The 26,523-nt window shown below is 65.0% G+C and overlaps 2 protein-coding genes and 1 long non-coding RNA gene across 6 annotated transcripts in view; 1 reads left to right on the forward strand and 2 right to left on the reverse strand.

Annotated features, from left to right (window-relative positions):
- The first annotated feature begins 525 nt into the window (after nucleotides 1-525).
- LFNG (LFNG O-fucosylpeptide 3-beta-N-acetylglucosaminyltransferase) lies at nucleotides 526-10,374 on the forward strand. 3 transcript variants are annotated; one of them, XM_036101696.2, is made up of 8 exons: nucleotides 526-1,038; nucleotides 5,518-5,566; nucleotides 6,070-6,187; nucleotides 6,297-6,450; nucleotides 6,550-6,635; nucleotides 7,049-7,211; nucleotides 7,668-7,753; nucleotides 8,437-10,374. In XM_036101696.2, the coding sequence occupies exons 1-8, from the start codon at nucleotides 610-612 to the stop codon at nucleotides 8,501-8,503; spliced, it is 1,152 nt and encodes a 383-aa protein (XP_035957589.2). In that variant the 5' UTR covers nucleotides 526-609; the 3' UTR covers nucleotides 8,504-10,374. The 3 variants fall into 3 exon arrangements, with proteins under 3 accessions (XP_035957589.2, XP_035957588.2, XP_035957590.2); XM_036101695.2 differs by having other exon boundaries at nucleotides 528-1,038; nucleotides 7,046-7,211; XM_036101697.2 differs by having other exon boundaries at nucleotides 530-1,038; nucleotides 6,088-6,187; nucleotides 7,046-7,211.
- Nucleotides 10,173-15,093, reverse strand: LOC118541846 (uncharacterized). The gene is made up of 4 exons (XR_004920294.2): nucleotides 15,005-15,093; nucleotides 12,177-12,365; nucleotides 10,924-10,997; nucleotides 10,173-10,336 (listed from the first exon to the last, which is right to left on the reverse strand). It is a non-coding gene; the product is annotated as an uncharacterized LOC118541846 (long non-coding RNA).
- A 645-nt stretch (nucleotides 15,094-15,738) lies between these two features.
- The window catches only part of TTYH3 (tweety family member 3), a 31,950-nt gene continuing 21,165 nt past the window's right edge, over nucleotides 15,739-26,523 (reverse strand). Inside the window, exons 10-14 of one of the 2 annotated variants that reach the window (XM_078074247.1) lie at nucleotides 26,224-26,316; nucleotides 25,485-25,621; nucleotides 21,545-21,718; nucleotides 21,043-21,118; nucleotides 15,739-18,817 (exon numbers count right to left, since the gene is read on the reverse strand). In XM_078074247.1, coding sequence (XP_077930373.1) covers nucleotides 18,743-18,817; nucleotides 21,043-21,118; nucleotides 21,545-21,718; nucleotides 25,485-25,621; nucleotides 26,224-26,316 — 555 coding nt within the window. In that variant the 3' untranslated portion in view covers nucleotides 15,739-18,742. The other variant, XR_013448657.1, reaches the window with a different exon arrangement.

Below are 26,523 nucleotides of genomic sequence, written 5' to 3' on the forward strand. Positions count from 1 at the left end.
GGTCCACCCAGGCGCCGCCCCCTATGCTGGGCACGCAGCACCCCAAGGGGAGGCCGCCGGGCTTGGGAGGGGCAGGGCACCGCGAGCACGTGAGGACGTCTCCTGCGGGACTGCGGAGCCTGAAGCCCCCGGGCCGGAACCCCCTCCGCGTGCCAGACGCCCCGTGCGGTCCCGCCGGCGCTGGCCAGCCTGGCTTCCCCTTCGGGGCCACCGGGGCGAGCCGGGCCCACGGCCCCACGCCCCTCGGCCGCCCGCGGGGGACGACCTGGGCGGGGCGGGCGTGCACGTGCTCACAGGGGGCGGGGCGGCGGCGCCCGCCGGGCCTTTCCCAGACCCCCGCCGCGGCCCCACGTGGGCGCTGCGAGTCTCGGGGGGGCGACCCGCGCGAGGTCCCGCCCCAGGGCCCCGGAGCCAGTGAGCGCGCGGTAGGGGCGGAGCCTCGCGGAGGACCACGCCCCCCGGAGGGCGGAGTCCGGCGGGGAGGTTTAAGAGCGCGGGCCGCGGGCAGTGGACAGCCGAACGCGCCGCGGGACCCGGGCTCCTGGGCGCCGGTGTGCGGGGCAGGGCAGGGCGCAGCGGGCAGGGCGCGCCGGCGGCCGCCACCCCACCATGCTCAAGCGCTGCGGCCGACGCCTGCTGCTGGCGCTGGCGGGCGCGCTGCTCGCCTGCCTGCTGGTGCTCACGGCCGACCCGCCGCCGCCCCCGGTGCCCGCAGAGCGCGGCCGACGCGCGCTGCGCAGCCTGGCGGGCCCCGCGGGGGCGGCCCCGGCGCCCGGGCTGGAGGCGGCGGCGGCGCCCGCTGCGCTCGCCCGCGAGGTGCACAGTCTGTCCGAGTACTTCAGCCTGCTGACCCGCGCGCGCAGAGACGCGCGCCCGCCGCCCGGGGGCGCCCCCCGCCCCGCCGACGGCCCCCGGCAGCCCCCGGCCGAGTCGCTGGCGCCCCACGACGTCTTCATCGCGGTCAAGACCACCAGAAAGTTTCACCGCGCGCGCCTCGATCTGCTGCTGGAGACCTGGATCTCGCGCCACAAGGAGATGGTGAGCCCCCACGGCCTGGGCGGGGTAGGGGGGTGCCGTCTTGTGCAGCCGGGGGCAGTATCCGATGGGCGCCAGGCTGCACATCTGTCCAGCTGCCGGGACTATGTGGGGGGAGTGACGCCAGTCCATCCCTTTCCAGCCCGGTCTGCCTGATGGGGCCACTCTCCCCATTGAGTTGTGCAAGTGTCAGAGGGGGACCCGACCCCATCCAACTTCCAGAGCCCTGGATGGTGTGAATTGATCCTACCAGCTGCCATTGCTTGGGGTTGGTGCTCTGTGATGTTTCTCCCCCCCCCCGCCCAAGCATTGGAGTGCATTAATAAGGTGCTATTGTCCCCAAACCTCCACAAGGCAGATTCTTCGTGCGGCATCCACCTGGGCTCAGACCCTGCCCTGGGGAGGAAGACTTTTTCCTGAGTGGTGGAGTGGGGGGTTAGAACCCCCGGTATAGGGCTGGTCCCCTCTCTCATGAGTCTTTTCTATGGGATGGGGGGCCAGTCATTGTTAAAGATAATTTGGAGTTGGGGTGTGTGTTGGTGAGCCCTGGAGAATCCCTTTCCAGAGAGAGCACTGGGGTTTGGGGGTCTGTGCAGAGATCCTGTCCCCAGAGCACAGGAGTCTCTGGAGCCTTGAACTTTGTGCTTACTGCACCCTAGTTGAGCATTGACTTCCTACACATAATAAAGACACACCCCACTTTGAAAATCTCCCTCGAGGCTGCAGCAGAACGGTTGGGTTGGGGCGGGACGGGGCAGTGTGGGCCCTGCCAGGGGAGGGGTAGTGAGGGAACAGCCGTGGGCTGGGAGATTCAAGGGACTAAGTGGGCATCTGGGGTGAAGCTGAGGGACTCTTGACCAGGGTGAGGGCTCAGAGAGGACCTCACACCCCTTCCTCCCTGTTTAAACCTCAAGGCCTGGGATCTTCTGGCGTGGTGGAGCCCTGTTTGGGGACAGGGTTCTGGTGAGGTCATGATGGGGTCCGGGGGCTGGGGGTGGGGAAGGGTTCTTTCTGGTTCCAGTGTGGGGAGGGGGCCCTGGGAGCCCCGTGGCAGCCTCCTGGGAAAGCAGCAACCCCTTTCCCAGGGGCTCAGCGGGCTGGCGGGAGGGGGCGGCGGGGGCCGTGGGTTTTGTTTGGCCGCCGGGCCGTTAGGATTCCCAGCGCCCAGCGGCTCTCACGCCGGCCGCTTGGGCAAGGTAACAAAGCCCCTTTCTCCAACGGAGAAAGGCGTCCGGCCTCTTGTGCGCAGCTATGCGCTCCATGGGAACCGCCACTGCGTGCTGGCCACTCAGGTTGCTTGGTGATGAGAGGGCCGCCGGGCCCCCCCCCCCATCCCTGACTGACAGCCCTTGTGGGGCACCATCCTTGAGCCAGGCACCCTACCCCCCAGGACCCTGCCTCCCTGCTGGGTGACCTTTGGCAGCATTCGGCTCCTGCTGGGCCACCACCAGCTCCGAGGGAGCACCTCTCGTCTTGGACTTGGGGGGCTTTCTCCAGCAGAGGGGATGTGGTCGAAGGGTCTTGGGTACCAGTCCCAAACCCAGGTGGGTAATCTTGGGCAAGACCTGAGGCCTCTCTGACCCTCCGTCGCCTCATCTCTGGAAGGGGACTGGCAAAACCTGGAGGCAGAGGGAATGAGCCCAACAGTTACCCAGGGTCGGGGTGGGGGCCGTCACTCTCCCGGGCCTTGAGGTCCCTGTTGAAGGGCCACTCAGGTTTCCTTCTTGCCGGCTGAACCCACCCAGGAGAGGCTGCGTCTGCCCCCAGCATCGGCTCATGTGTCACAGCAAGCCGAGGCTGCACATTGCGTTGTGGGGGAGGGGGTCCTTGAAACTGTCATGACCCAGGGCCCTCCTCTTCCAGTCCTGCGCATGGTGAATCAGGCCCAGTCTGATGGGGGGGGACGCAGAGGAGTCAGGGCTTTGGTGGGGGGAAACCCAGAGAGGCTGTGCAAGCTGAGAGTGGGCATCTGACCCACGTGGAGGGTTGGAGGACTTCCTGGAGGAGGTGCCATTTGAGCTAGACAGACAGGACCGGCATGGAGCATGTGTAAGAAGAAACTTCCAGCAACTGGAGTGATGGGGGGTGGGGGTTGGTCAGCAGGGGCCACACTGAGACAGTCCTCAAAGTCCAGGATGAGGGGCTGGACCTTCGGCCCCCACATCCCTCCCCCACCCCTCCCAGGAGCGGGCCAGGCTGCAGCGGCTGCCACCACAGCGGCCACAATTGCTGGGGGAGAGCTTGGCATCCTGTGTTTCTTTGAATCGCAGCTCCAGGAACAATGTCGCTTCCTGTGGGTGTCCCCCCGCCCGCTCTGGGCCAGCCCTGCCGCCCTCGCTGCCCTGCTCTTCCTCCTCCAGCCCCATCGTCGGGGAAGTGGGGAGGAGGCCTGGCCGGCCAGGCGGCGGGGTGGGGCGGGCTCAGTCCCGGAAGGCACTTGGGGCTTGGCTGGCACCACGTCTGCCCCCGCGTATGACCACAGGCTGGAGGCTGCCCCTCTCTGGTCCTCAGCGTCCCCAGTATCCGCTCAGGTAGTAATGGTGCCCACCTCTCAGGGCCGTTAGGGAGACCAGAGAAGGGAGTCCGTGTCCGTGCTTTGCTCTGGGTACAGGTGAGCTCTTGTGCCCATTTGACAGAAGGGGATCCTGAGGCTCTGAACCGCCAGGCAGCCTGTCCCCTCCTCTGCCGGTCGCTCTGATGTAGGGAGACGGGAGGCCTGGCACCCTCACACCCCCACAGCCCCACCCTCCCTTTACTCCTCTCCAGGCCGCCCGCCTTGCTCTCCCCCCAGCTGAACAAAGGTGACTTTAATCTCCGTAGCCTTGGGCTGGGTTTTTAGGGCACCACCAGAGCGCGGGAGAACAGGCCCCGCTTGATCTCATTAAGAAAGCATTTTCCTTCTAATCCGGAGACGGCAGTGGCGCGTCCGCACTGGCCGCCTCAGCCTCCCACAGCATTCCTGGGCTGCGATGCTGGGGAGTGGGCGGGGGGCTGGGTGCGAGTCCGTGCGTGCGGGCTGCCTTGGGGTGCCTGCAGGGCTCTGGAAGGAGGGGCTGCGAGTATGGAGAGGGTGTCCACCGGGCCTGCCCCTTCCCCAGCGCACAACAAGGTGTGATCGGCACCTTGTGGCTTCACCTGAGTCTGGGCTCCGGTCTGGGGTCAGGCTGGGCAAGCAGCCGCGGCCGCCGAAAGGAGGGTGGGGACCCCAGCTGGGTCTCCCAGGTTGCTGGATGCGTACTGTGCTCTGGGCCTGCACATGCTGGATCCTCCCTTGGACCCATACGAGGAAACTGAGGTCTGGTGGGCATGGAGGTGGGGGTTCTGCTGCCTGTGCTCAGAGCACCCGCCCCCACCAGGCCCCAGGCTTGCATTCAGCCAGGCCTGGGTGCGCTGGGCGGCACGCGCTGGGCGGGCCGGGCAGAGGAAGGAACATTCCTCCCCGTGTGCTGACGGGCCCAGGCGGGTGCCGGCAGCTCCTGGCTCCGCCCCGGTGCCCCCCCTCCTCGGAGCGATCTTGGCAGGGGTGGCGCTGTGCTGGCCCAGGTAGAGCCTTGATGTGGCCTTGGGCAAAGCCTGTGTGCCAGCCTGGATTTCCTTGCCTGAGCAGGAGGGTGGGGGGTGCTGATCTGCAGGCTGGCGCACCCGCCGTTTCCCGCCTCAACCCTCCTGCCCGCTGGAGTTTCCAGAGCACAGTGGTGCCTTCTTAGTCTCAGGGAAGGTGACCCGGCCGGCTAGTCACACCGGCCGGGGCGTGGGGGGGCGGCCTTGAAGGCCCAGCCCCAGGACTGCAGTGCTGTGGCCGCACCCCTGCCCGGCGGACCTCTCGCCCAGCGCAGCCCAGTTAACCAGGCCAGCTGTATGGTAATGGGCAGCGCGGCCACTCCCGCTTAACGCGGCCGAGTTAAGGCCAGCCCGGCGCCCCTCGCCGTGCGGCCCAGGACAAAGCTGGCGGACAATGCCTGGTGATTCATCCTCCCTCCGGGCCCTTTGTCCGCCAGGGCTTGGCAGCCGCCCAGCAGAGGCCTTTGTCCCTGACTGATTGAGACTTGGCTTCCCAAAGCCGACCTCCTCTGCCTGTCCCCCCCCACGGCCCTCTGCCCCCTCCCGCAGGCTGGGTGCTGTGTCAATAAGGGTGTGTGCCCTGCCAGGTGTGCGGGGCGGGCGAGGAGCCGGTCACCTGGCGGGTGGGCGGGGCGCCCCACCTGGCTCGTGCCGGCACAGCCGCCGGGCGACCTTGGGCCCAGCTGTCGACATGGGAGGGTGGGGTCTGCAGGAGTCCCGGCCCTGCTTCTGCTTAGGCTGGACACTTGAGACTACCTACATGGGTGCACGTGGGGAAACTGAGGCCCACGGGAGGGTGGAGAGTGGGTGTGACTGAGCTGTAGCTGCTGAAGCCTCAGGGTGCCCGGGCCTGCACCCCCTCCGTGGCCTGGGGCTGGGGGACACAGAGCCGCCTGTTCAAGGCCACGTTTCTCCTTCCAGACGTTCATTTTCACCGACGGGGACGATGAAGCCCTGGCCAGGCGCACGGGTGAGCCCTGGACTTGGGGAGGCCGGGGGGGCTCCACTCCTGGGAGGAACTGTCCCCTCCCTCCTCCGCTCCCCCCTCCCCTCCGGAGAGGTCACGGAGGCCACGGGCCAGAGAGGGCAGTTTACTCAACTGGTTTGCTCAATGCCCCGCCCCATCACTGGGGGGGGCACCCAATTCTCATGCAAATGAGGTCCTTTCAGCTCCCGGGGCCCTTTGAGCTGATGTGGCGGCAACAGGTGGCCGGTGCTGGGAAAAAGCCGCCTGAATGGGCAGGGGCGGGCCGGGGTTGCCCCGGAGGGGGTTGGGCTGGGGGTGGGGGGAATGTGATCCCCGGGCGGGAGCCCTGTGCTGGGGAGGGGGCAGTGGGAGGAGGCCGCCTCGGGGCACAGCTTGAACCCAGGGCGCCCTGGGACGGTCACCCGCCCCGTCCGCTCTGCTCTCACGGGTGGGGGGGGGCGGGTGTCGGCCGCTGACCTCTCTGAGCCAGCTCGACCCGCTTACAGCCCCTCCCTCGCTCCCAGGCAACGTGGTCAACACCAACTGCTCGGCTGCGCACAGCCGCCAGGCGCTGTCCTGCAAGATGGCAGTGGAGTACGACCACTTCATCGAATCGGGGAGGAAGTGAGTGTCCCGAGGAGCGCGCCCCGTCCGTCCCCTGCAGGTCCCCGCCCTGGCGGCCCGCCACTCTTGACGCGCTCTCTCTCTCCCTCTCCCGGTGGCTTCTCCGCAGGTGGTTCTGCCACGTGGACGACGACAACTACGTCAACGTCAGGGCTTTGCTGCGGCTGCTGGCCGGCTACCCGCACACGCAGGACGTGTACATCGGCAAGCCCAGCCTGGACAGGCCCATCCAGGCCACAGAGAGGGTCAGCGAGAACAAGATGGTGAGTGCGCCGCCCTCGCGGGCCCAAGCCGGGGGGCCAGGACGCCTACGGGGTCCCTGGAGCCTGGGGCGAGGGTCTCACCACGCTCCCGTCCCGCAGCGCCCTGTCCACTTCTGGTTTGCCACCGGCGGGGCGGGTTTCTGCATCAGCCGTGGGCTCGCCCTGAAGATGAGCCCGTGGGCCAGGTGAGTGCCCTTGGGCCCCGGGCTGAGCCTGCCCTGGGTGCCAAGGCCTTCCCAGCGACGGGTGTCCCCAGCCTCACGTGCAAGGGCGGGCTGAGTCACAACCCCCCCCCACCGGTCACTACCAACGGGCAGGACTCCTTTCTCCGCTCGCCTGGTAACCCCGACTCAGAATTATCCAGCCGGTTCAGAGGAGGGTGCTGTGCGGGGCCTCTGGGAGGGACGGAGCTGCTGACGGGCCAGCTGGTCAGTGTTCTGGTCCACATCCTGCTCTGCAGGGGGCATGTTCCCCTCCTCTCCTCCCGGGTCTGGCTTCTTCATCCCCGGCTGGGTTCTGGCTGGCTGGGTCCGGCTGGGCTCCCAGTAGGTGTCCAGCTCCCGCCTTTGCTCATGGGCCGGGCCCTGTCCTGCAGCAGGGGCCACTTCATGAGCACGGCCGAGCGGATCCGCCTGCCGGATGACTGCACCATCGGCTACATCGTGGAGGCCCTGCTGGGCGTGCCCCTCATCCGCAGCGGGCTCTTCCACTCCCACCTGGAGAACCTGCAGCAGGTGCCCACCTCGGAGCTCCATGAGCAGGTGCGCCTCCCAGGCCCGGGGGGGAAGGGGAAAATCCAACCAAACGAAGTGGTATGGGGGGGTGGGGGAGGGAGGAGGGAGGGTGGAATCACTGTTTTAAACAGGGAACATAGCAAGGGCCCCACTGTTAGCTGCCCCTCGGACACCCAACCCCACCCCCCCACCAGCGGGACCCTGCTCAAATCCTGGGACACCTACTCTGTGCTGTTTGGGGGTTCTCCTGGCCCTGGCCGGGCACTCCACTAGCCTTCGCTGAGGCCTCCACCCTAGACTTTTCCTGGGTTGTGCGGAGCAGGTGGGGTGTGGTACAGCGGGACTCAGGCCTGCCTTCTTGGGCCGAGGGAGGGCAGAAGGTAAGGCTGTTCCCTCTCGCAGAACCATATGGACAGCCGTGGACAGAGCCGGGGACGTGGGGGCCTCTCCTGGTCTCACCTAGGCCCTCCCTTCCCCCCACAGGTGACCCTCAGCTACGGCATGTTTGAGAGTAAGCGGAATGCCATCCACATGAAGGGGCCCTTCTCGGTGGAGGCTGACCCGTCCAGGTGAGGAAGCAGGTCCAGAGAGAGGCTGGGCCTTACGTTGGATTCCTTGGGGGTCTGCTGGGGCTGGAGGGGTTGTCTGGGGGGGTCTGCTGGGGCTGGTGGGGTGCCCTGGGGGGGATGTTGGGGCACCCTGGGGGGGTCTGCTGGGGCTGGAGGGGTGTCCTGGGGGGATCTATTGGGGCTGGAGGGGTGCCCTGGGGGGATCTGCTGGGGCTGGAGGGGTGCCCTGGGGGGGGGTCTGCTGGGGCTGGAGGGGTGCCCTGGGGGGGGGTCTGCTGGGGCTGGAGGGGTGCCCTGGGGGGGTCTGCTGGGGCTGGAGGGGTGTCCTGGGGGGGGTCTGCTGGGGCTGGAGGGGTGCCCTGGGGGGGTCTGCTGGGGCTGGAGGGGTGCCCTGGGGGATCTGTTGGGGCTGGAGGGGTGCCCTGGGGGGATCTGTTGGGGCTGGAGGGGTGCCCTGGGGGGATCTGTTGGGGCTGGAGGGGTTGTCTGGGGGGGGGTCTGCTGGGGCTGGAGGGGTGCCCTGGGGGGGTCTGCTGGGGCTGGTACACTGAAGCAGCAGGACTACAGACCCCCAGGAGCCTTGCTCAGGGTGGACCAGGGCCCCTCTGCTGCTGTGGGTCTGAAGGTGGGTGCTCAGCACCCTCTCCCCCCCCAACAGACCTGACCCTACTCTGTCCCCACAGGTTCCGCTCCATCCACTGCCACCTGTACCCGGACACACCGTGGTGTCCCCACAGCGCCGTCTTCTAGCAGCCGTGGTTGAGACCCCGTCCTCGGGCGCCCCTGGTATCCAAAGGGCCCGGGGACCTGTGTTGTGCCGCCCTGGCCTTGGCATTCGAGGCTCCCCCAGGGCCGTGCCTACGTGTGTGTGCGCGCGCACCGCGTGCCCGTCCATGGAGCAGGCTGCTGGGCAGTTCTGTTCTGCCGAGAAGCAAGCACAAGGGCCACTTGTCTGCCCCGTGGGGCCGCGGGCTCCAGAGCCCCATCCCAGAGGATGTGCATCAGAGGTCACTCTGAGGGCAGTTTTCTTATTACTGCGGGGTCTTTCGGCAGCGTGGGGATCAGGGGCTGCCCTGCAGGGATACGCAGGTGCCTTTCCCTCCCTGTCGGGTGCAGGCCCTGTGCTGGGGGGGGGGCCCAGAGCCCCCAGCACAGCCGAGCCAGGCTCAGTGCAAGGAAGCTGGGTTTGGGAGGAGCGGCCCGAGCCCCCTTCTCCCGCTGAGCTCTGGACTTAGAGGACTAGCAGCCAGCCCCCACCCCCCCGGAAGCCCCTAGTGGCCGTGGGGCTAGGGAAACGGGCTCCCCTCCCAACCCTCCCTCACCGCCGTCTCTTTGTCTCCCCATGATGGAGAGACAGAGCTGAGCATTTTATCTCCTCTCCGAAGTCGAGAGAACGTCGCCCATAGTGGGCGTGCCTGTAAATATTTGTGACAGTATTTTTTTACTGTGCTTGTTTTTCGTAAGGGGGTGGGTAAAAGGTAGGGTGTTTTTGTTTTTTTTGGGGGGGTGGGTTTATCTTTTCTGTGGATCAGAAAAAGCAGAAGCCAAACTTGAGATAATCTTTGTTGTTTAAACGGAGGGAGATGTCCGCCACTCCGTGTATTTATATGTCCCGGCCTCCGGACTGCCCGCGCCCCGTCCTGCACGGTGCCCGTCTCCCGCAGGCCCATGGGGCGTGTTCTGTCTTCTGTTTTTCTTTCTGCAAAGACATAGCTAGGAAAGCGAACGATAATGGAAAAGTTCTCAGGGAATTGAAGTGTGGTTGCTATGGTGACGTCCTTTGCTGTGAATAAAGGTGCTCTTTGGGGCAACCCGGGGGGTCCTGGTCTTGCTGGAAGTTGGGCCAGAGACACAGATCTGTCACAGGTCTGTCGGAGGGCTCCAGGGGGCCTGGGGGCCTGTTCGCGCTCCTGTGGGGGAGACGGATAGAAGGGACTCCCGAGAGCCACCTGCAGGTGCCCGAGAGGCGCAGCCAGCCCAGGGCGCCGTGGAAGTGGTCGGGGCGGGGGCTGGATCGGCAGGTCTCACCCAGAGGAGCAGCCCATAGGCTCTGTAGCTCCAGCCTGTGTGGGCCTAGCCTTCCCCGGAGGAGGGAGGGGGCTCGTGGGGGCCCAGGCTGGGACCTCCTCATCTGGCTTCATCCCCATCACAAACTCACAAGAGGCCATATTCTTGTCCCATTTTGCAGATGGCAAAACTAAGGCTCAGAGCCAGTGACAGCCGAGGTCAGGCAACTGAGCTGGCGGGGGTGGTAAAGAGCTCAAACTCAGAGGCCTGGTGGTATTGGATCCTGGCCTCCCCTTGTGCTGGGGACCCCACATTCGACCTCGCCTCTGTGAAGGGGCTCCATGCCTGGACTGGTCCCGGAGCTGGGCCCCCAGGCCAGCTGGACGGAGGCTGGACGAGGATTCACACCGACCTTGTTTTCTGCCCACTCCCTGCTGCTCGCTCTTCCTCACATGCAGCCTTGGCAGGGTGGGGGGGCAGCCGGCACGCCCTCTTCCTCACACAGAGCCCCGCTGCACCCCCTGGGCTCCAAGTTCCCTGGGACCTCCATGTTGGCCGCTCTGCTCCACGGTTAACCTTCTCAACATGTCAGAATAAAGACAAGTGTTTGCAAAGCGCCTCCTGTCCCCACCCGACCTGCCGATGCCAGTCCCATCCCAGTAGCCCCGTGCTCACATACCCAGCACCCCCACGTGCAGTGTGTGGCCCGGGAGGCCCCCCCCTTCCTCACAAGGCTTGCTGGAGGCTCCTCGGGCCTGGGGGCAACTGGCCAGGGCCTGACCCCACCTCGGCCTTGTGTAGCCCTAAGTCAGTGGAGTGGGGTTTGCAGAAGGGCTGGAGGGGCAGCTGTCCCAGGGGTGTAGGCAGTGACGGGGGGGGGATGGGGGGACCTCAGCATCACAGCCTGATCCCTGTCCGGAGGGCACTCTCGCGGACATGCTGAGGAAAGGGGGCTGCTCAGGTTTTGGGGGGCAACCACCTGCGGGCAGACGCCAAGGGCCTCCTTCCTGCCCCCCACCCCGGGGGGAGTCAGAGGAGCCCCCTGCCCTGGCCCGAGTGTCGACCCAGGGCCCAGCCACTGGCAGGACCCTCCCCGCGGAGCTGGCGGGGCCCTGCAGCCCTCGCGGGGACAGGTGGAGCCTGCCCCAGAGTTGGGGACGTACCTGGTCACGTGGTCGTCACAGCTGGTCCAAACTGTCCAGTGTGGGGAGGAGGCCCTGGGAGCTGAGGCCTTCATCTGAGAACAGGGATAAATGAGTCCTCAGGGCTCTGGGAGGCATGGGGGTGGGGGCTCAAGCCCTGGGGCCCTTCCCTCTTCTCAAGGAAAAGCTGGGTGGGGGAGGGACGGAGAGGGGAGGGACGGAGGGAGGGAGGATGGTTCCTCCTCAGAAGGGGAAGCAGGTCCAGCAGGGGCAGATTTCTCCCATCTGCTGCCCTCAGGGGTGTGAGGAAGGGGCCCTCCCCCAAGATGAGTCACACAGCAGAAGCGTTGACCTCGCTCTCCCCCAGGGCAGGGCTGAGGGGTGTCATGCTCCCCCCCTCAAAGTACCCATCATTTGTGGGCTTTCAAGATAACACTGCAACCATAGGGGCTGCTGGGTGCCCCTCCACCCCCTCGGCTTCCGTGGTCCAGGTCCGGGAGGGGCCGAGGGGTGCGGGTGGGGCCCTTCCCTGCTCAGTTTAAACACACTTCCCTTCACCTGGGGCCATCCCAGCCCACTGGCCCCAGAGGTGCATCTGAGCCCGATGGAAAGGAGGGCTTTCCAGAGGTGGGGTGGGAGAGGCGGCCACCTGGGTCTCGGCACAGCCCGGCAGGGGTGTGGAGGGGGAACTGCTCAGGATGCCTGGAAGGCTGGGAGGGAGGACGGGCAGCGGACTGGGTCGCCATAAGGCTCTCTTCCCTGCTGGGGGCTTCAGCCAGTCCTGCCCCTTCTAGGCCTGGGCTGGGGGTAAGGGGAAGACCAGAGCCAGCCCCATCTTTCTGTCAGACCAACTGGCCCATCCGGCTGCTGCCCACCCCAGCCCTGGCCTGGCCGAACGTTCTTGGAGGTGACCCCCGCTTCCCAAGCCCTTTCTGAGCCCAGCATTTGGTCCATCACCAGGAGGAACCCAGGGGCCTGGGGGGGGGGGGGGAGGCTCCTGTCTGAGCCCCCTCGCGGTGGTCGAGGTTATGTCAGCATACTGAGTTAGGGCTGAGAGCTGTGCTGCCCCCCCCACGTGCCCCCTACTGGCTCCGGGCAGGCTTCTGGGACCCCCCGACTCAGGGTGCAATCCACCTCGGTCCTCGGGTACCAGCTGGTGGTGAGAGCTGGTGCTTTCTCCCCCTGCCCAAACCCACCTTCCCCAGGACCCCCCAGCACCCCGGGGCACGCCCCTTGCCCTTCGAAGGTCACATCACAAACCTGAAAGTTCTTACCAGTATGTGGTTGGCCAAGAGGCAAGCTCCAGCCGGCCACCCCGGCCACCCCGGCCACCGTCCCGCGCTCTGGCTCTGAGGGGGGCTGGTCGCTGCATGTCCTCGTGGCCCGTCCTGGCGGGATCTTTGGGTCGTCCCCTCAGCAGAGCCACGGTGAGCCCCAGACCGGCCGCGCCGCGGTCAGGGGGACTGGCAGGGAATGCAGAATGTCCTGAGCTCCTGGACGGGTCCCCCCGCAGTCTCCCGTCCTCTGGGCGCCCAGCGCCGCCTGCTGGACATGCCTGCCTCACTCCTGGAGAGATGCTCTTTCCACCACCGACAGACCCTCCTCGTTCCTGGCCTCCCGGTGGTGGGATCGCCACGCCTGCTGCCCACTGTGGGGGTCCGCAGGCCCCTCCTTCCGGAAAATGTTGGCTCCTGGCTCACACAGGCTCTCTCTCCCACCCTGCTCCTGCGTCCACTCCTGCGTCACTCCCCAGACCTTGCCTGCCCTGCGACCCCACTCTGCCTCCACCTCTTGTCTGTCCAGCTCCCTCCCTCCCATTTCCTGACCCTGCTGGACCCCCAGCCCCCTCACACCTCATGGGCTCGTCCTCCCCTGCTTGAAGTCCCAGGTCCACTCAGGCCCGTGAACTCACCTGCACCTCCTGTGGCCTCTTGCTTCCACGTCCTTTGGTATCTGACCTCCTGCGCCCGCCCTCCCCACCTGGTCAGCTGCACGGAAACACTGCCCCCTGGGGAGTCTCACCCTGAGCTCCAGATGGAGCCTCGGGCCCTTGGGGGATCTCCTGTCCCCGCTCTGTCCCTCCTCTCTGGCTCTTCCACAGCCGCAGGGTGGGGGGGGGCTGTACCTTCTTTGCCCCCAGCCCCCCACTTCCTCTGGCCTCCCTACTTCATGAGACCCCCCCAACCCCCACCCATGCCCAAATGCTCTGACCACCAGGCCAGCAGGGGGGCCACACTCCTGTCTATGGACTTGGGTCCCACCCTTCTTGGTGACTCAGGAAGGCCACTCCACCGACGAGCTATGCCCGCGGCCTCCCCCAGGCTCTCCCGAGCCAGCCATCAGGCTTCATCACAGCTGCTCTTGTCCAAGACTCCAGCGGTGTCCAGGTGGCTGAGCACACGGGTCACTTCCTGCACTCGTGGAACCTCGCGATCGGCAGCACGTGACACGGTCCCTTGTCTCTCCTCCACACTGTCTTCGTGCGGCTCTCAGGATGCCCCCTGTCCTGGACTCCTCCTGCCTCGCTGGTCGCTCCTCCCCACTCCCGACCCCAAACATGGGCTCTGCTGTCTCCTCTTTGGCACCCACTCCCTGGGGGACGTCACCCTGGCTCGTGGCTTTCAACACAGTACCCAAGACAAACACTCCAGCTGGCTGTCGCCGCCCAGTGCTCTCCCCTGACCCCCCCGATTCGCTGTTCCCCCTGCTCTCCATACCTCCCCGGGGGGACCCAATAGACATCTTAGGCTCAACATGTCCAAAGTGGACCACTGACCCCTGATCGCAAACCTGCTTCCTCCCCAGCTGCCCATCTCCGTTTATGACACCACAGACCCCCCCCCCCCCGCCACAGCTCCACCCAAACCTCACACCCACCCCCACAGTGTGCCAGAAAGTGCTGTTGGCGTTCCTTCCAGAACCCAGGGCTTTCTCACCACTGCTTGGCTGGCCAGCACCCCGCCCGGGCTGCCCTCAGCTCTGGCCTGCACCGTGGCCAAAGCTTCCTCTCTGCTCTCCTGCTTCTGCCCTGGCTCCCTTCCCAACTCGCCAGCTCGGCCCATACCGTTAAAACGAACGGTATGAGGTGGTGTCGGTCCGCTCAGATCCTCCATGGCTTCCCCTCCCGCAGAGCCAGTCTCCAGGGCCTTATGAGACCCACAGGCCCTTTGAGATCCTCACACCTCTGCTTCCTCTCGGACCACCCTTCCTCTGCTCTCCATTCCAGTGACCCTTGCTTCCTTGCGTGAACACACCTCGGGACCTTTGCACTGGCTGTTCTCTCTGCCCAGATATCCTCAAGACCAGCTTCCCCTGTGGGGCAGAAGAGTAGCCCCCAAAGATGTTCACACCTTCATCTCCCTAACCGATGAATATGTTACCTTCATGGCAAAGGGAACTTCGTAGATGTGAGCAGATTAAGAACCTCGAGGTGGGGAGATTATTATCCTGAACTATCCAGGTGGGTCCCATGCAATCACAGAGGTCCTTGGGAGAGGGAGGCAGGAGGGTCAGGGTCAGACCGAGGGACCCAAAGGTGCTCCACTGCCGGCTTACAAGATGGAGGGGCTGTGAACCACGGAATGTGGCTGCTTCGAGAACCAGGACGTCACTGTGCCCTCCCTGACATACAGGGAGACTGAGGTCCAGGACGGGCGGGAAGTGCCTGGGCTCTCCTGCCTTTTGTGTTCCTTGGTCCCATGTCTCCAGTTCACTCTCCTTACCACACGGCACCTCAGAAGCTTCCAATGTGTCCACCCCTCTTCAGAGCTGACCAGTTCTGGACCCCCTTCCCCTCCCCCCCAGCGGCTCAAATCGGGGACTGGGGGACCCCAGCGCGCCCCTGCCCACCCCCACACTCACAGCAATGCCACTGGAGAGGCTGGGGTCTTCCACAGGGCCCTGCAGGTGCCTCGCCCACCTGCGCCCCAGGCACGGGAGACCAAGGCTTTCCTGGTCAAAGGGCGCGTCCCCCCAGTTCCAAGGGGCTCTGAGCCCCCTGCACGGAAGGTGAGCTCACCAGCAACCTCCCAGAGCTCCGCGCGGCAGTGCGTGGCACCTTCCGGAGTCCATTTCTCAGATGAGAACAGGAATGACTGCTAACCTTCAGATCAGAGCAGCCAGTCATCTCGGGGCAAAACGAGCTTCCCTGGGCTGGGGCGCAGCAACTCGGATCACCCGCACTCGACGCACAAACGCGCGAGAGTAAAGGGGCGGAGCCTGCTTCTGTAGCGGGACGGGGAGGCGGGGCTGCTCTGGACAGGAGCCCATTGGAGGAGACCCGCGTGGCGGCTTCTCATTGGCTGGGCTGTTGCTGGGCAAGGAGACACCTGTCTTCGCTTTGGGTGGGCAATTGGGTGCGTGATTGGAGGCAGGTGGGTCCCTGCTGGCCTCCGAGCGCACACCGGGGCTCCTTTCCTCCTTTTCCCACCACCATCCCGCCTGGGGTGGGGGAACGGCTCCTGGGAGGCCAGGGACTGGAGATGCCCCCACAGTGGGGCTCAGGAAGTGCCCCTCCCGGGCACCCACCATTGCTCCCACGTGGCCCCCTCCAGCACCCCTGCCCAGGGCCAGACCTGTCCCCTCCCCGGGTGGCCGCGCAGGCACCCCGGGCCGCCCCAGGGCATGTCCAGCCTGCAAAGTGAGGCTTTTAGGATGTCAAGACAACCGCTCCGGCCCATCCGGCAACCCACTCCCCCGCTCCTGGGTCGGCTCCCCGCTCCTACCCCCACCCCCTCCTGCTGCGAACTGGGCCGCCCCCCCCCCCTTGGCTCCCCAGCACGCGACCACACTGCCCACACGCTGGGTAGGAGCCAAATCAACTCGGAGAAAGAGCCCTGTTTTTTAAAATTTATTTATTTTAAAACATGAAACCCAAGCTGAGTAGAAACCACAGAAATTACATTGACGAGATTTTTAGTTATCTGCCAAGAAAAATAAAGCCCCCAAAGAAATAAAAATCAAACCCCAAACCCAGTTAAAAAACGAAAACAAAAATAAAAAACCACAGCGACAGCACAGACAGCCATGGCCCCACGGAGGTTGGAGGAAGGTGCCGGAGGAAGATGCTGAGTGGTTTGAGCCCCAGTTCCCCCTTCCCGCTCAGGGCCCTAAATCACACTGGGGGGGAGGGGGGAGGGGGGAGGGTCAGGAGGGGAACTGGGAGGGTCGGAGTCTTAACAAAATTATATTGAGCGATATGTTATATATAACAAAGTGGTACAGCGCACAACCATTATGGTTAAACAAAAAGTCCCACACAGAAGGCCCCAGCCCCTGCCTGCCCCCCGGCTGGAGCCCAGGGAGGCTACCCACCCCCCTGGGGCTGGGCAGGGGTCCCGGGTAGGTAGGGAATGGTGCTTGGGCTGGAATTGCATAGTGAGATGGGGTGGGTGGGCATGGCAGGGGAGCCCCATGGGCCAGATGTCCCAGCTGGACCCCACCTCCTGCTGGCCCAGCCTGGCAGGGCCCGGGAGACAGCTGGACCCTGTGGGGCTTCAAGGCTCCTCCCTCCCACCGGCCACCCACTTTGTCGAGGGCCGCACCCCCCCCAGATGCTGCAGGGCCCGTGGGAAGCAAGGCCGGGAAGGGATGTGGAGAGGTCACTGGGATGGGGGGTGGTTAGGAAGGGGACTCTGAAAACTTAGAACAGAAAGAAAACCAATGGCAGGACCTGCTCCCCTCCACAGACTGAGGCTAGGGTTTGAACCCCTTTGGATGATTCTCCTTTTCCTTTATTCAACCTCGGTGAGTAGAAGGAGCTCGATGAAGTCACAGACGGGGCACGCGCACACGCACACGCCGCACGGTGGGAACTCGCAAGACAGCCGAGGTCCACAGCGGGTCCGGCGGCGCGGGCCTCTCATGCTATGTACATTCACATTGCGGGCGGCCTCCCAGGGCCACGGGCGGCTGCTTGTGCTTCTGAGCAGTGGCCCGAGCGCACGGCGCGCACCAGGGCAGGATGGCTGGGGCCTCCCTCCTGACGCTGGGCCAGGACCGCTCTCGCCACTGGAGGGGCCCAGAGGAAAAACTGGGCAGGTCTGCTGTGGGGGCCCAGAACGACGGCCAGGCGGGGCCTAGAGCACACGGGGCCCTGCAGTGAGGTTTGGCCAGGCTCAGGGCCCCAGGCCTACCTGGGGCACCCCGGTGTTTGCCTGCTCACTCCCCTCCTTTCCCGGGGCAGGGGCGACCCCAGAAGCCGGGCAGATGTGGCCTGGCCCCCAGCCCACCTGCCCGTTTGGTCCCAGACACCAGCATAGAGAAAGGATTATGGAGGAAGGGCGGGCGGCATCTCCCCAGGCCCGTCCCAGGGAAGGGCACTGTCCCCGCTCTGGAAGGAAGAGCCCACATGCCGAACGTGGTGGGCGCCTCCCGCTGCGGGACCCCGGCCCGGGGCCCTCCCACGCGGCTGCTGCCTGGTGCTCTGCAGCCCCTGACCTGACCCACAGGCCAGCGCCTCTGTTGCAGGGTGGCCAGGCCAGGGCTGAGACTGGCAGGGGGCTTCCTTCCCATCCTGATCTGGGGGTGGCGCACCCTCCACGGCAGGAAACACAGCAAACATTGTACACTAAAGCCAAAGCACCTTAGGGAAGCCTTGTTCCCACTTCACAGGTAGGGAGACTGAGGCCGCACGGACCTCAGTCCTACAGCCCAAGGGACATTCGTTCCCGAGGACATAGTCGTCTGGGGCAGCACCTGCCCAGGGATGGGTCTGCAGGCTCTCAGGCTGCCTGTCGGTCTATAGCCCTTCCCCAGCAGCACCCCAAGAAGAAACGGTTACTCCAGCCCGATTCCCAGCCGGCCGGCCTAGGCCTCATCTCTGGCCTGGACTCGGGGTGAGACTTGCTGGCTCTGGGTCGGCCAGGGGTGCCCGCGGAGGCTGGGTGAGGTTAGTGGTTAGTCCCAAGAGAGGGCGGCAGGGGCCGAGGGCACGTTCACAGCCAGCTCAGGTCCAGCCCCCGGCCGGGCTCGGGACGTGTGCCTGTCCTGGACAGAGAGGGAACCGAGAAGGGGAGTGTGCTGCTCGGCCGGCAGCCCCGCCTGCCCTAGGATGACAAATGTGGTTAGTGCAAAAATGAACCAGACGAGCTGCCGAGTCTTGGGGCGGGGGAGGGGGTTTGGCACCAAGAAGGCGGCCAGCACTGGGTGAGCAGCCTGGGCTCGGCGTGGCACCTGCCGTCCCCCTGCCGCCGTGCAGGGCTGGGCTCCACGGGCAGGGTGGGCGCTGGGGGAGAGAGCGATGCTGGGCGGGAGGCTTCTGGCAACCGGCAGGAGGGGCCTGTGGTCAGGTGGACTGAGAGGAGCTCCCCGGAACTTTCTGCGCAGGAGCCTAGCGGTGAGCGCACACGAGCCGAGGCCCCCGCAGCTGCCCGGCCCAGGGCGGGCGCCGCCCAGCCTGTGAACGCAAGAAGTGACGCTCGGAAGCCTGGAGGGCGCCTGGAGGGCGCGGGCGAGCCATGGGAGCTGCGGGGGGAGAGAGCAGGCTGGGCGCGAGCGGAGGAGAAGACGGGTCCACGGGTCGGCCTGCTGCGGAGTAAGCGTCAGGGACACAGCACCGAGCCCGGCTCCGGCCCCGAGCGGGGCTCTGCGAACCCCCCTCCTCAGAGGCAGAGGGGCGTGGGGGGGCTGGGGGGCCCCGTGTCGGTGGCACCGCTCCCGTGTCCAGGTGTGTGACCCAAGGAGAGCCCCTGCGGGAAGGGGAGGGCAGGGGCGAGGGTGGCTGCAGCGGGCCTGGCGGGCGTGCGGAGGGTCCGGCGGGCGGTGACGGGTGGGAGCGGCAGTGCCGGCACGGGGAGGGGCAGGGCGATTGGCACGTGGGCGGGTGGCCGGCCGGGGCTGTCTAGTGGCCGCTGCCGCTGGAGTCGGGGCGAGGCTGGCTGGTGGCGAGGTATTTGGCTCTCATGCTGGAGGTGTACTGGAGGGAGACAAGGGGGGAGGGGGTCAGCGGGGCGCGGGGCGCGGCCACGCGGGCCCTGGCGAGTGAGCCGGAAGCACCCCTGCGGGCAGGACGGGGCGGCGGTGGCACGGTTGGCGGGGCCCCGGCGGAGGGGCTCTGTGAGCAGAGGGCCGGCCCCCGCGCCCCAGGCTCAGGATGGGGACCAGCCGCCTCTTCCGGGGACGGGAGCGCACTCAGGCACTCGGGCACCCGGCCGGGCACAGCTCTGCCCTAAAAAGGGCCAGCGTTTGGAGGCTCCCAGCTGCACCCCACGTGCCCAGGACCTACAGGCCACACGCAGGCTGCCCTCAAGCGCTGGGCTCGGGGGACGTGGGGAGGCTTCCTCCCCCCGCGGGATCCTGATCGAGGAGCCAGGAGGAGAGCATCGTGCAAAGGCGGAGTCAGGCTGGGTTCGAGAAAGGGTCAGGGGGTCCCTGACGGCCCACAGGCCCAGGAACGAGGAGGCCCCATGGCCACTCTGCCCCAGACCCCAGGGACAGGGGGCCCCAAAAGTTGCACAGGCCCCTCAGGCTGGGGGATGCTGCCGCCTGCTCAGTCGGGAACAAAGTGTGGGCTCCTCCAGGCTCCCGGACACAGGGATGGAGGCAGCCGGGGAGAAGGGCACGGACGGCACATCCTCTCTACCCTCATCCCACCTGAAGCACGAGGTGCTTGGTGCACACGTGTGCGCGGGTGTCCTCGTGAGGCATACGCATGGAGGAGGCGTGTGCCACGAGGGGCTGTGGACAAAGGCCAAGGCGTGTGCCAAGCGTCGCCAGAGATGGGGAGCGTGGCAGGCTGACCCCACACCCGAGTCCCCACACCACCGTCCTCAGATGGGGATGGACACTGTTCCCGGGCCCTGACAGCCCTCCTGGAACTCCTGGGGTGCGGGGAGCAGGTTGGCACCGTGGCACACGGGAGCCGTGTCATTCCACGGACACGCAGCAGGGGGCAGGGGCAGCACCCCAGCCCCTGAAGGAGCCCAAGCAGGCACGCGCAGACGTGGGGGGCGGCTGGCCTGCATGCACCTGTGTGCACTTCCGAACATGCAGGGTGACACCTCAAGGGCCGGGCCTGCTGGTCACACCCCAGGGAGCGAGCTCACCGAGCCTAGGCGCCCGGCGCAGGCGCACCCTCGGGCCTGCGGAGATGGTCTCCTTGCTGGGACGTGACAAGGCCGACTGGGACGGCCTGCAGCTGGGCCAGGAGTGGGGAAGGGGCTCCCTGCCCCTGACGGGAGGGTCACGGGCCCAAGGCCAGCACAAGGGCTCTGGCTGGGCGGGGGGCTGACAAGTCTACAGGCTCGTGATGACCCAGAGCTGGCCGGCAGGGGCCGAGGGGAGAGAGCCCCGAGGCCGGCCCTGGTGAGGGGGCAGCCATGAGCGGAGAGCATGAGGCACAGAGGCGCGGTGGGTAGGCGGTGCAGGGCGGGCCACCTGGGGGGTCAGTACCTGTCACTCTGAGGGCACGGCCACCACAGTGTTCGGGTACTATCCATGGGCTTAAACTGCCAGCCTGCATGGCTGTCAGAGTCCAGGGCCGCCAGATAGCGCTAGGAGGGCCCGGAGTGGGGGTGGGAGCGCAGGAGAGGGAGAGAGAGAGAGAGAGGGCAGCCTGAATGCCAGGCTGCAGGGGGCTGGAGCAGAGTGCCGCTGGGGCATGACGGATGGCTTGTGTGCCCACACTGACCCTGGTCCGGGCCTAGGGCACCCCAGGGCTCCTGCCCAGGCACACATTTCTCAAGGCGGGTGGCCCTCAGCTTCTCTGGCCCTGTCCTTTGCAGGCCACCACCTCCAGGAAGGCCACCGGGGCCCCTGTCAGTCAGCAAGCTCCTTCTCTTTGGCACCAAACTGCCCTGTCCCCTCTTTTCTGTCTCATCCCTGAGGCCAGAAGGGACAGTGGCTGGAAGAGCCCGAGGCTGAGTCCTGGGTTGAGCTCAGGAAGTCAATGAAGGAAATGAAAGGAGAGTGGACCAGACTGGGAAAGGAGAAGCCAGGGCCCCTTGGAGTCAAGCTGACCCACCAGGCAGCCGGCCCCCAGCTGCCCACTCGGGCCCCAGGGTACCTCCAGGCCAGCCTGTGGGCCCACTCGGCACTGTGTCCTCGGGCCAGATGGCCCCCGGAGAGGCCTGGCTGGGGAGAGCCCTCACCCCGGCGCTGGAGGCTCACAGCTGCCCCCCTCCCCCCAGGCCTGAGACTTACTGAGGGCGGCGGGGACTCGCGCCCGATGAGGGGGGTGTTCTCACAGCGGGGGTTCTGGAAGTTGGCATTCTGGCTCCTGCACAGTGAGGAGAGAGGGCTGTGAGCGGCGGCCAGCCTCGGCAGGCCCAGCAGCCGTCCCAGCAGCCGTCCGGGGCCGCTCCGGAGCCAGGCAGACCCCCGTGCCCACCCCACTCTGCCACCCACCTCCGACCCTGGGCCTCCTCACCACCGGCCTGCACGCGGCCCACGAGCAAGGGCCTGGGGCAGCAGCGCCACCCCGCCCGAGGCCCGCGCACCACGTGGCCAGCGCCCGCCCTCAGCCACGGCATCCCCGCGCCCTAGACACAGCCTCCCCCTGACAGCGGTCTCACTGGGGCCGCGACCCAGGCTCGCCTGGACGACCGCGCGGCAGCCTGGGCAGCAGCAGGGGTGCGGAGCGCCCTCCCGCGTGACCCCGCGGTCCTGAGGCCCCGCCCCCGCCCCAGCTCCGGGCACAGCTCACATGTACTCGGTGACCGGGGCGTTGCTGACGGTGTGGGCCGCGGCCGGGAGGCTGGTCTCGCTGCCGTAGCTGCTCCCGCAGCTATACAGACTGGGCATGTGCACACGGTAGAGGCTGTCGTGCGTCTGCCTCGGCCCCGGGGCCGCCGCCTCCTCCCCATCCTCGTCGGGGCCTCTGCAGGGAGGGACCCCCGGCGCAGGTCACACCCTGGCCCACGGCAGCCAGCCGCGAGGCCCGTGCGGGGCCAGCTCGGAGGCAGACGCACCTCGTTCCAATCCTGGCTTGGTCACGGATGGCCCATGGCACCGTGGGCAAGTCACCCTGGCTTCGTCCCCCGTGAGACGGGGATGCCGGGGACCCTGACCCTCAGCCTGTACACAGGGATGCTGTCTGCCTTCAGGGGAAGGGGGCATGGCCCCTCCTCGGGGGAGCAGAGAGGGCTGGGGGCCTGGAAATGGAGGTGCCCTCTTCCAGCCCTGCAGGTCCCAGCCTGCACCTTTGGGTGGCCTGAGCCCACAGGGACTGTCCGTCCCAGGAGGCCTGAGCCCAATCCTCCTGCTCTGCTGCGCTCTGGCCTTCTGTCTGCTCCATTCAGGCTGCTGCAGGGCGAGGCAAGGGAGCCAGGGGCCAGGCTTCGGGCACGCTCAAGGCTCATCATGTCCTGCCTATTTCCAGATCAGACTTAGGGCCGGGCTGCCTGGTGGTAATGGCACAGGCCTGCCAGGCCTGGGCTCACGTCCCACCTCCCGACCACCAGCTGGGTGACCTTGAGCAGAGGGCCTCCTCTCTGGCCCCTTGCAGTGAGACGAGCAGGACAGGGGTAGCAACTGGCTGAGCATCAATTACCAGCCAAACCCACAGCTAAGCCCTTACACGGAATGGTTCACCTAGTGCCTACCCGACCCCAAGAGGGGTGTGCTCTTACAACCCCCATTTCACAGTTAGGGAAATGGAGGCCCAGAGTGATTAAGTGACTTGCCCATGGTCACCCAATAAGCAAAAATCTGAAATCCAGGCCACATGGTTCCAGGTCTATCCTCTTAGCCATTTCCCTATAGCTGCCATCTTTATTACCACAGCCACCATCACCATCAGATTCCTCACTGCCACTGCCACCATCACCATCATCATGACCATCAACACCATCATCACCATCATTGTGACCATCACCATTACTACCATCATCACCATCACCACCATCATCACCATCACCACCATCATCACCATCATCGTCATCACCATCATCATCAGCACCACCATCACCAACACTACCATCATCATCATCACCCCCATCACCACCATCACCATCACCACCATCATCATCGCCACCATCACCATCACCACCATCATCACCGACATCATCATCACCACCACCACCACCATCACCACCATCATCACCATCACCACCACCATCACCATCATCACCATCACCAACATCATGACCATCATCACCACCACCATCATCACCACCACCACCATCATCACCACCACCATCACCATCATCATCACCATCATCACCATCACCAACATCATGACCTCCACCACCATCACCATCATCACCACCATCACCATCACCACCATCATCACCATCACCAACATCATGACCATCATCACCACCACCATCATCACCACCACCACCATCATCACCACCACCATCACCATCATCATCACCATCATCACCATCACCAACATCATGACCTCCACCACCATCACCATCATCACCACCATCACCATCATCACCACCATCACCATCATTATCACCCCCATCACCATCACCACCATCATCACCACCATCACCATCATCACCACCATCATCACCATCATCACCACCACCATCACCACCATCAGCACCACCATCATCATCACCACCATCACCACCACCACCACCACCACCATCACCACCATCACCATCATCACCATCACCACCATCACCACCACCATCATCACCACCATCACCATCATCACCACCATCACCATCACCATCATCACCATCATCATCCCCCCTGCTGCACCCTCTGCCCCCATCATCATCACCACCACTATCACCACCATCATCACCACCACCATCATCATCACCACCACCATCACCACCATCATCATCATCACCATCATCACCACCATCATCATCACCACCATCACCACCATCACCACCACCATCATCACCACCATCACCACCATCATCATCACCCCCATCACCATCATCACCATCGCCACCATCACCATCACCATCATCATCACCATCACCACCACCATCATCACCATCACCAACATCATGACTTCCCCCTTCACCACCACCATCACCACCATCATCATCATCACCATCATCATCACCACCACCATCACCATCATCATCACCCCCATCACCCCCATCACCATCACCACCACCATCATCATCACCATCATCATCATCACCACCATCATCACCACCATCATCACCATCATCACCATCACCAACATCATGACCTCTGCCACCATCAACATCATCACCACCATCACCATCATTACCACCATCATCACCATCATTATCACCCCCATCACCATCACAACCATCACCATCACCACCATCATCACCATCATTATCACCCCCATCACCATCACAACCATCACCACCATCATCACCACCATCACCATCATCACCACCATCATCATCACCACCACCATCACCACCACCATCATCATCACCACCACCACCACCATCATCACCATCATCACCACCATCATCACCATCACCACCATCACCATCATCACCACCATCACCATCATCATCACCACCATCACCACCATCATCATCACCACCACCACCATCATCATCACCACCACCACCATCATCATCACCACCATCACCATCATCATCCCCCCTGCTGCACCCTCTGCCCCCATCATCATCACCACCACCATCACCACCACCATCACCACCATCATCATCACCACCATCACCACCATCACCACCACCATCATCACCACCATCACCACCATCATCACCACCATCACCACCATTATCATCATCACCACCATCACCACCACCATCACCACCATCACCACCACCATCACCACCATCACCATTATCATCATCACCATCATCATCACCACCATCACCACCATCATCATCACCACCATCACCATCATCATCACCATCATCACCACCACCACCATCACCACCACCATCATCATCACCACCACTGGCAGCATCACCACAGAAAACAACAGAGCAGAAATCCAGACAGAGGGAAGAGATCAGAGCTGAGCTACCTGTCATCTGATCTGGGCCACCAAGGTGCAGCCACAGCCCAACGGGAGGGGAGGTGGTGAGTCTGGGAGATGAAGTGTAAGGGCCCAAGCAAGGGAAGGGGCTTGGCTCCTAAATACACCACTCAACCCAGTACTGATCAGGGAGACTGAGAAAGGAGCTGCCAGGACCCCCACTTCAAAGATAAGGACCTAACAGCCCAATGGGAAGTAGCTGCCATCCTGGTCACCCAGCTGAATGGGCCATGGAGGCCACAGCCACCTGGGGCCCTCCCTCCCTGCAGAAGCTCCCAGTCCCCACAACTGGACAGCTGTTCTTTCCACGCACAAGCCCTGCACATGCACGCCGAGGGGCAAGGGGACGGAGGAGACATTTCGAGGCCAGCCAGAGGTGTGGAAGGGCACGGTGCATGGAGCCGGTGCGGGTGGGCAGGAGACCTGGCTCCGCCCCCCTGCTCTGGCCTCACACGTCACCTGGGCTGGGAGCTCCTGTACACTTGTTTTCCATCTGTGAAATGGGGCTGCTCACCACAGACTCGCCAGCCTCCGAGCACTGCAGAGGCTTACAGAGAGTGTCAGGAGGTGAGGAGGTATTTGCTCCTGTCTCTGGGGACGAGGATACGGGTGTCCAGAAGGCATGTCCCTAAAACATCCTGCCTGCGGTGTGGCCTGGGGTGAGCTCTGAGCCCCTCACCTTTTCTGCTGCCAGGTGTGGGGGACGCTGCAGACGATGGAGCTGAACATGAGAGCCGTGACGAAGGAGAAGAGAGCCAGGTAGATGAGGCCCTCAACGCCATCATAACAGAAGCCCGTCAGGGCCTGCACGTAGTCCTGAGGCCACACGGCACAGGGACAGCACGGGGACAGCATGGCCCACAGAGACCAGGAGAGAGACAGGGAAGGCAGGGTGAGACAGGACATGCCAGGGCCTCAGCCCGGCCCACTGCTAGCGGCCTGACCACCCCGGCTCCAGACTGGGCTTCAGGCCAGCCACCCATGGGTGATCTCCCATCTCCAGGTCCCCACCCCCACAGCTGCACCTCTGCCCCCCATCCCCCTGCTACATCCTCTGCCCCCCAGCCCGCTGCTGCACCTCTGCCCCCCAGCCCCCCAGCTGCACCCTCTGCCCCAGCCCCCCAGCTGACCCTCTGCCCCCATCCCCCTGCTACACCCTCTGCCCCCAGCCCCCCAGCTGCACCCTCTGCCCCAGCCCCCCAGCTGACCCTCTGCCCCCATCCCCCTGCTACACCCTCTGCCCCCAGCCCCCAGCTGCACCTCTGCCCCAGCCCCCCCGCTGCTACACCCTCTGCCCCCCATCCCCCCCGCTGCACCCTCTGCCCCCAGCCCCCCAGCTGCTCCCTTCTGTTCCCAACTCCCCCAGCTGCAGCCTGCCCCCCAGCTGCCGTGCCCTGGCTCCAGAGGCTGGTCCCCACCAGATGCAGACTGCGGCAGTCCACCAGGGCGGTGAGATGCTGCAGGTTCACCTCCGTGCCGTTCAGCACCTCCTGGACACGCAGCAAGGGGTCCTGGGGGGGGGGACACAGCACACAAGGTCAGTGCCACAGTCGGGGGGCGGGCCCAAGGCAGGCATAGGTCCTCTGGGAGCCTTCTGGGTACCCATCCACCCACACTCCGCCATCAAGACCACCCTTGACCCTGTGGTCTTGGCACGGACCCTGAGGACCCTGGGCTTCTAGAAATGATGGCCAGAGTCTGTGTCCTGGCCTCGGAGG

Source organism: Halichoerus grypus, chromosome 6, assembly GCF_964656455.1.
Source record: "Halichoerus grypus chromosome 6, mHalGry1.hap1.1, whole genome shotgun sequence".
Taxonomy (NCBI): Eukaryota; Metazoa; Chordata; class Mammalia; order Carnivora; family Phocidae; genus Halichoerus; species Halichoerus grypus.